This window comes from Natrix helvetica (genome assembly GCF_964273705.1).
Source record: "Natrix helvetica genome assembly, chromosome: Z".
NCBI classification, from domain to species: domain Eukaryota; kingdom Metazoa; phylum Chordata; class Lepidosauria; order Squamata; family Natricidae; genus Natrix; species Natrix helvetica.
The window spans coordinates 1,582,606-1,591,504 of record NC_138554.1 but is presented as its reverse complement, the minus strand read 5'-3'; the positions used below and the strand labels follow the sequence as shown (position 1 = coordinate 1,591,504).

Sequence of the window (8,899 nt, the reverse complement as noted above, 5' to 3'; positions counted from 1 at the left end):
TTGTTCCCACGGTTGTTAAGTGAATCTGGCTCTCCCCCCCACCCAATTGACTTTGCCTGTCCCGTGCTTCCTAATTCCTGAATTTTGACCCCCGTCGCTCCAAGGGATGCTGCGACGGTCGTAAGTCCGAGGACCGATGGTCTGTCGCTTTTTTTCCGGGGCCGTTACTCCGTGCGGTCGCTGAGCGAAGGGTTGTGAAGGGAGGATTACCGGTAATATTTTTTCCCATCTACCATCGAGGATACCTTTCTTCGGTCTCGCGTTGCAAAATGGCTAATTGTGATTGTGGGTCAAGAAACACATTTGTTAGGCTGGGAGTTCAAAGGCGGATCTCCTGCAATCAGATCCGTTGTGAAATCAGGGATCCCAGATCTCTGGAATGTGTATACGTTTGGCCCAAATCCTGCCCCCCCTCTTTGGAAATAGCTTGGCAGGAGCCATAAATTGCATTTAGTAGCAACAACTGGACGGAAGATTGTGAGTTGATTGATTAAGATGGTCATTAAGGGTTATAAACTAAGGTTAATGAGTGGCGTGGGGGAGGTGGGAGGGGTGGTAAACTCGGCCAAGGGGAAATCATGGATAAACTCCGATAGGCGAGCCAGGTCGCTGGGTGCAACCTTTTGGAAGGAGAGATTCCCAATTCGGAAATGTTGTCGTTTGCGGGGGGGGGGGGGGGGGGCAGGATTCGCACCCGGAGTCCTGGGGGAATTTAGCCGGGAGTTTCTACACCCGTTGGTGACTTTGAGACATCTGGACTTCAACTCCCAGAATTCCCTGGATGGCACAACATTCAGAATAGTCCTTCATCTCCCTCCCGCCCACCCACCCCCCACACACAACCACAACCACACCCTAAGAAGAGACTAGAACTCCCCGTCCCCTGGTCATTGGCCCAAAATCACCCAGAAACTAGAATTCCCCATCTCCTGGTCATTGGCCCAAAATTACTCAGTTGGCTTTCTTGCCCAAGACAAGACTAGAATGCCCCATCTCCTGGTCATTCCCCCAAAGTCACCCAGCTGGCCGCCTTCTCCGAGACGAAACTAGAACTCCCCGTCTCCTGGTCATTCCCCCAAAGTCACCCAGCTGGCCTTCTTCTCCGAGACGAAACTAGAACTCCCCGTCTCCTGGTCATTCCCCCAAAGTCACCCAGCTGGCTTTCGCGGATAAAGCAGAACTAGAACTTACTGTCGCCTGGGAGTGGCCCAAAATCAACCATCTGCTTTCATGCCTAAGACAGGGCTAGAACTCCCCATCTCTGAGTCATTGGCCCAAAGTCACCCAGCTAGTGTCATCCTTAAGGAAGAACTAGAACTCCCAGTCTCTAGCCCAGCACCTTAACCAGTAAACTGGTCTCACCAACCCATTCCACCTTGTCACCTGTTTCTGGAACGGCCCCATCCAACTTAGGAGGGAGGCAGGCAGGCGCTCCCTCCATGCCCAGGAACTAACTACTAGCCCGTGACTTTAACCCCGCTTAACAACCGCCTCGCTTAGCGACCGAAATGTAGGGCTGACTTGCGGCCATAAGTCGAGGGCTAGCTGTAGATCCGTGGACGTTCTCATCTCTATCCCTGTCGATTCCTCGCTTCTGGTGTAATCCGTTTGAATATCATCTTGCAAAACCTATAAATAGTCACTTATAAAGTCATAAAAGGCCTGATTAAATGGCGCACAATCAGGAATTCCATAAATGTTCTTGGCACCTTCCAGGCCGGGGAAAGTGCGCTGGCCGCACCCAGGGCCACGTGATCGGTCTCTGGCCCTCTGCACCCACCTACCAACCGGGAATCTTCCCAACCTGGGCAGGGCAGGAGGGAGGCAACCGTCTGGGGCTGTTTACTGGTGCCACTTTGGGGCCGCGTCCCCCCTGGCCAGAGCGATGGAGTGTCTCTTCCGGCCGGCTGTCAGCAGCGACTGTGAGCTTCTCATGAAATTCATCAAGGTGAGGGGGGGGGGGAGTTGAAATTCAGATGTTTGGATATATTTTTTTCAAGCCAGGATTGGACCATGATTTGTCTGGGATGGTGTTAAGGTCTCTTGCCTTGGGAAGAAAGCGAAGGGAAGGGAAGGGAAGGGAAAGGTAAGGAAAGGATTGGAAAGGAAAGGAAAGTAGAAAAAGGGAAGGAAAGGAAAGGAAGAAAAGAGGGAGGAAAAGAAAGGAAAGGAAGAAAAGAGGGAGGAAAAGAAAGGAAAGGAAGAAAAGAGGGAACTTGTCTTTCTCACTCTCGTTTCTCTCTGTGTGTGTCTCTTTTTTCTCTCTTTCTCTCTCTCTCTGTCTTTCTCTCTCTCTCTCCGTGTTTCTGTTTCTGTCTGTCTCTTTTTTCTCTGTCCTTGTCTCTCTATCTCTGTCTCTCGGTCTCTCTCTTTGTCTCTCTGTCTCTCTCTCCGTTTCTCTCTCTCTGTCTCTGTCTTTCTCTCTCTCTCTCTCTCCCTATTTCTCTTTCTCACTGCCTTTTTTCTCTGTCTCTCTGTGTATCTCTGTCTCTCTCTCTCCGTTTCTCCCTCTCTTTCTCTGTCTCTCTCTCTCTGTCTCCCTGTTTCTCTTTCTGTCTGTCTCTTTTTCTCTGTCTCTCTGTCTCTCTATCTCTGTCTCTTGGTCTCTCTCTCTCCATTTCTCTCTCTCTCTCTCTGTCTCTCTCTCTCTCTCCCTGTTTCTCTTTCTCTTGGTCTCTCTATCTCCGTTTCTCTCTCTCTCTTTTCTCTCTCTCTCTCTCTGTCTCTCTCTCTCTCTCCCTGTTTCTCTTTCTCTCTGTCTCTCTGTCTCTGTCTCTCGGTCTCTCTCTTTTACAGAAGAAATAATCTTAAATTGGCAGGAGACCCTGCTAAATTGCTCCAGATGTAGTGACGGGAGCAAAAAGAGCCGGGTCAAACCCACAGAACCACAGGGGTGGACTAGATGACCTACAGGGGCCCTTCCAACTCCGTGAATCTGTTTAACTCTCTTTATATAGAAACCCCAAAGAGCCCGAGGGCCTCTTGCTGACATTTTCCAGCGACCGGGGAAAAAGAGGAAAAATAAATAAATTCAGAATTACCGCCCCCCCCCTTTCTCTCTGATTTGGTTCAGTCCAATATACAACCTGTTGCAGGTGGGGTATTGTGGGACGTGATTTGTATGATTTTAATAAAATCTCTGCATGGAGCCTCATTTTTCTAACTATTCTGTGGGACCCCAAGCAGAACAAGGAAGTCAAGAGAAATCCCTTTGCGCTCCTTGCATAATTTCGCAACTAACTCATTTCCCCTCGACTAAGAGCTGCAAATGAGCCCCCAGCATTTCCACCGTTTAAGTCAGTCCGTTGTTAAGCGAGGAGCGTCCCGTTTTAGGACCTTCGGTCGCCACGGTTGTTAAACAAACCACTGCCCTGTTAAGCGAGGAAGACGGGTGTTCAGCGAACCCCCTTAACTTGGCTCGTTGTAAAGGTCGCAAAAGAGGGGAATCACCTGTCCCCGGAATGTTGCGACCGTCGTAAAGATGAGCCGGTGGCCCGGTGGGCAAATTTGGATCAGGTGACGATCATGGGTGTGGGGAAACGGTCCTAAGTAGCTTTCTTCAGTGTCGTACCTCCGATCGGTCGTAATTGGAGGACCGTTTCAAAGCCCCCTGCTGCATTTTGGGACTCTGGAGGTTGGGATTGGGGGTTCGATCCCCCCCATCCCACCCCCGGGATGTCTTCATAACAACTCCTCTATTCCCCCCCCCCAGGATATTACGGAATACCATAATTTATTGCACGAGCTCTTGATCAGCGTCGAAGGTAAGGATTTGGAGAGATTTTTTTGTGTTGTGGGGTAACCTTTCTGGACTTTTGTGAGCGGGTGGAGAGCAGAGCTAAGGCCTTGGCTGGCTGCCCGGCTGGTGGGTGCCAAAGCTGGCAGGGTCAGTGCAAAAGCGTCTGCTGGTGGCATATCGCCAGTGAGAGCAGGCACCCTTGACCAGTACGGGAAATCGGGAGTGGATGGCGTGCGAGAAGAGCCAGGAGTGTTGGGTGTAGAGTTCCCTTTTGCAAAACAAGTTTTGAATTCTGAATAAGTGTTTGTTTCTCTTCCTCCCTCCCTTCGCATTTCTTCCTCCTTCCTTCTCCTCCTTTCTTTCCCCCTTTTCCTTCTTCCTTCTCCTCCTCCATTACTTCTCCTCCTTCTCCTTTCTTCATCCTTTTTCCATTCTTCCTCCTTTCTTTCTCTTCTTTCTCCACTGCTCCTCTTCCATCCCTCCTCCTCCAAATTCTTTCTACATCTCTTCTTCTTCCTCCCCTCCTCCTTTCTTCCTTCATTCTTCCTCCATTCTTCTTCCTCCTCCTTTCTCCCTTGTCCTTCTCCACCTTCCCTTCTTTTTTCTCCCCCTCCTAATTCTCTTCCTCCTCCTTCTCCTCCTCCAAATTCTCCTTCTGCATCTCTTCTTCATCTTATACCTCCTCCTCCATCTTTCTTCCTTTCTCCTCTTCCCTTCCTTCTTTTTTCCTCCATTCTTCCTCCTCCTCCCTCTTTCTTCCTTGTCCTTTCCTACAAATTCCCCTTCTCCATCTCCTTACACCTGCTTTCTTCTCCTCTTCCTAATTTTCTTCCTCCTCTTGACTCTCCTTCTCTATCTCTTCTCCTCCTCCTCTTCCCCCTTGCTTCCTGCATTCTTCCTCCCTTCTTCCTTGTCTTCCATCTCTTCTTCTTACACCTCCTTTCTCCTCCTCCTCATTTTCTTCCTCCTTTCTTCCTCCATTCTTCACCCTCTTCCTTTCTTTTTCTTCTTCTCCTAATTCTCCTTCCCTATTTCTTCTTCTCCTTACACCTCCTCCTCCTCCTAACTCTCCTTCTCTATCTTTCTCTTCTTCCTCCTCCTCTTCTTCTTCTCCATCGCAGATCTGAGAGCAGACGGCTTTGGCCAAGACCCCTTCTTCAAATGTCTCATGGCTGAACTGCCCGCAGAAAACCCCTCCAATCCAGGTAAAAGCTGTTCCCCACCACCCTAATCCCCCCCCCCCAACGTGAAACTCGAAAGACTGAAAATATATCAAACCATCTTAAGGTCTTAATGTTCTCTTCCTAGGCTTTCTGAGAAAGCATAAGTCACAATCTTGGTCCCCCCAAACCCTCTTTTATTGAAACAGCGGTGAAATATGTTCATTCACAGCCCGTAACGATTCACAAACAGTCTGTGAAGAGTCCTACAGAAGTCTGCCAAAGTCTTTCGGGATAAGGCTGAGAAGCACCCACCTTTATCTCCCTTGAAACGCTGCCAGACACCTAATTGGCAATTAGTTTTGCAAGGCCAAACGGAGCACAGAGTCAAACGGAGCTTCAGAGTTTGAACCGAACAAAACGAACAAAATTGCTCCCTGCAAAGGCTCACGTCTGTTTGCTCCTCTTTTATGTCTTATGGGAGGGGCCAATCATCTCCAAGCCTTACTCCCGAGTCTCCCTTTTTGTCTTAACTGTTCTTGCCTTCTGGCAGCTCTGCACATGCGCGCACTGGGAACAGGCTCCAGCTGTTCTTCTGCCTCACTGATGTCTGACTCCGAAGGCAGCTGATAACTCCCAGATGGCCCTCTTCTGAGCCTCCCCCAGACTCCAGGACTGGCCCATGTCCCTCCCCAACCTCCTCACTGTCCGAGTCTGCTGACAGCTCCACTGACCACTGGTGGGCCACGACACTTAATGTTAAGGTCACCTTCATTGTCTGCATGGATTATTTAATATTTATTGTACGGTAACATAAACTAAACTATTGCGCGACCTTAGAGCACTTACCAGAATGGAGTCAGATTACCTACCAAGGGTCGCTTGTGCTCAGAGCTCTGGGTTTTTGCCCTTTTAGTTAGTCCTCGACTTACAACTGCTCATTCAGTGACCGTTTGAAGTTACTGCACTGGAGAAGCGATTCGTGACCGTTTCCCACACACTTACGACCAGTGCAGCCTTTCCCGTGATCAAAATTCAGACGCTCAGCAATGGACTCGTATTTACGACGGTCGGGAGTGTCCCGGGATCACGTGATTCCCCTTTTGAGACCTTCCGACAAGCAAAGTCGACGGGTGAAGCCGGATTCACTGAACGACCGTGGGACTAACTGAACCCCTGCACCAATTCATTTAATAACGGTAGCAAAAAAAAAAAGGTCGTAACATGCAGCAAACCTCATTCCGCAAAGGTTTCGCCTAGCAACAGAATTTGGGGGCTCAGTTGGGGTCGTAATTCGTATTTTGTATTTGAACGGGGGTGGATTTTATCGAAATGTGGTGAAAATGTGCCCACGCAATAAATTCATAAACTATAATTTTTACTCCCCCCCGTAGGGCACCCCATTGGCTACGTCATGTACTACAAGGGGTACTGCATCAACCACGGAAAACTGATGTATTTGGAAAATATATACGTGGCGCCGGAATTTCGGGGTAGGTTAAAAAATGATCATGTCGGATACAGCAGGCGTCGCTTTATGATCGTGAGATGAGCACAAATGGAAATAAATAGACAAAATAAGCCAAATAAGGCCAAGGTCTTTTCTAAAAGTGGGCTTTGATGAGCAGTACCTATCGGCTTAGTAGCAGTTAGGTTATGTTGGGTGCCAGTTGGAGTGACCCATGCCAGCTGGGGAATTCTGGGAGTTCAAGTCCATCCCTCTTAAAGCATGTTGACTGGGGAATTCTGGGAGTTGAAGTCCACTCCTCTTAAAGCATGTTGGCTGGGGAATTCTGGGAGTTGAAGTCCATCCCCCTTAAAGCATGTTGGCTGGGGAATTCTGGGAGTTGAAGTCCATCCATTTTAAAGCATGCCAGCTGGGGAATTCTGGGAGTTGAAGTCCACCCCTCTTAAAGCATGTTGACTGGGGAATTCTGGGAATTGAAGTCCATCCATTTTAAAGCATGCCAGCTGGGGAATTCTGGGAATTGAAGTCCATCCATTTTAAAGCATGCCAGCTGGGGAATTCTGGGAGTTGAAGTCCACCCCTCTTAAAGCATGTTGACTGGGGAATTCTGGGAATTGAAGTCCATCCATTTTAAAGCATGCCAGCTGGGGAATTCTGGGAATTGAAGTCCATCCATTTTAAAGCATGCCAGCTGGGGAATTCTGGGAGTTGAAGTCCATCCATTTTAAAGCATGCCGGCTGGGCTTAGTGGCTAACAAATCTGCCTAATATGTAACACAGCCCAGGTTCGAATCCCAGTAAGGGTATGGCTAGCTGATGAGAGCTAAAGAGCTTGAAATAGATCTATACTAGTCTCCCTTTATTTATCAGCACAAATACAACACACACACAGACATTAATGCATATTAATATATTAAATTGGCATGGCACTTTTGGGGCAATGCCCTTACTTCTTTGTGGTTTCTTCTCCCCCAGATAAAGGAATCGGAAAGCAGTTGTTGGCGAAAGTTGCCGAAGTAAGTTCAGAATATAAAACCATCTCAGGATTTGAGTTATGATGGCATTGAGGACTAGTGTCTTGCCTCTTCAGAACTTCCTCAAGTGAAGAATTGTGGTCCTTTTCTTGGAAAGACAGATACAGATAAGCCTCGACTTACAACATTTTGCTTAGTGATCAAAGTTACGACGGCACTGAAAAAAGTGACATAGGACTGTTTTTCACACTTATGACCGTTGCAACCAAAATTCAGACGCTCGGCAACTGACTCATATTTATGACGGTTGCAGCGGCCCAGGGATTCACGCGATCCCCTTTTGAGACCTTCCAAATGGGGAAAGCCTGCTTCACTTAACGGCCTCTCTTTGCCTCTCTTTCTCTGGCTTTGCAGGTGGCGCTGGCCGCTGGTTGCACCAAGATGAAATTCAGCACCATGGAGAGCAACCAGAGGGCGAAGAAGTTGTACCTTCGGCTAGGAGCCCAGGACACCACCGAGTCCACAGCCTGGCACTGCATGGAGTTTAACGAAGAGGGTCTGCGGAGGCTCGTCCAGGGTGGGCGGGCCTCGTGAGTGCGCCCCAGGCCGACTCAGGAGGAGGAGGAAGAACAGCACTAACGCCAACATCAGAAAATCAGGATTTCCCAAGCCTTAGCAACTTTTAAAATCTCTGGACTTCAACTCCCAGAACTCCTCAGCTCTCATGCCTGGACTTCAACTCCCAGAACTCCTCAGCTCTCATGCCTGGACTTCAACTCCCAGAATTCTTCAGCCAGCATTCGTAGACTTCAACTCCCAGATTTCCTCAGCCAGCATTCATGGACTTCAACTCCCAGAATTCTTCAGTCAGCATTCATGGACTTCAACTCCCAGAATTCCTCAACTCTCATGCCTGGACTTCAACTCCCAGAATTCTTCAGCCAGCATTCGTAGACTTCAACTCCCAGAATTCTTCAGCCAGCATTCATGGACTTCAACTCCCAGAATTCCTCAACTCTCATGCCTGGACTTCAACTCCCAGAATTCTTCAGCCAGCATTCGTAGACTTCAACTCCCAGAATTCTTCAGCCAGCATTCGTAGACTTCAACTCCCAGAATTCTTCAGCCAGCATTCATGGACTTCAACTCCCAGAATTCCTCAACTCTCATGCCTGGACTTCAACTCCCAGAATTCTTCAGCCAGCATTCGTAGACTTCAACTCCCAGAATTCTTCAGCCAGCATTCATGGACTTCAACTCCCAGAATTCCTCAGCCAGCATTCACAACTTCAATTCCCAGAATTCCCCAGTTAGCAATGACAAGCACAGACCTTTTCCCCCAAACCCAACATTTAATACTATATTTAACCAAATAAGACTAATTATTCCTCCCCCCCCCCCAAAAAAAAAATCAGCATATCTTTAAAACAAGAAGGCTCACTTCTATTTTCTGCTTTTAAATAAAATCTCTGAATTGGAAGAAACGGTGGGAGACTCCTGATATTTTTACAGCTTTTGTCTCCAAGCATATAAATGTGGCCCCCAGAAGGAAGAGTCT

At 48.4% G+C, this 8,899-nt stretch overlaps 1 protein-coding gene across 1 annotated transcript; it reads left to right on the top strand.

The window, feature by feature from the left end:
• Positions 1-1,784: 1,784 nt before the first annotated feature.
• On the top strand, positions 1,785-8,825 carry LOC309401072 (thialysine N-epsilon-acetyltransferase-like). Its single transcript, XM_081970016.1, has 6 exons — positions 1,785-1,948; positions 3,713-3,764; positions 4,861-4,944; positions 6,294-6,392; positions 7,343-7,383; positions 7,756-8,825. Exons 1-6 carry the CDS (start codon positions 1,886-1,888, stop codon positions 7,933-7,935), a joined length of 519 nt encoding a protein of 172 aa, XP_081826142.1. The 5' UTR covers positions 1,785-1,885; the 3' UTR covers positions 7,936-8,825.
• The last annotated feature ends 74 nt before the right edge of the window (positions 8,826-8,899 follow it).

Excerpts from the sequence above, each read along its gene's own strand:
- LOC309401072 (XM_081970016.1), top strand. The coding sequence starts at position 1,886 with ATGGAGTGTCTCTTCCGGCCGGCTGTCAGCAGCGACTGTGAGCTTCTC. Across the intron at positions 6,393-7,342 it reads CGTGGCGCCGGAATTTCGGG|ATAAAGGAATCGGAAAGCAG; the intron begins GTAGGTTAAAAA and ends CTTCTCCCCCAG. Across the intron at positions 7,384-7,755 it reads TGTTGGCGAAAGTTGCCGAA|GTGGCGCTGGCCGCTGGTTG; the intron begins GTAAGTTCAGAA and ends CTGGCTTTGCAG.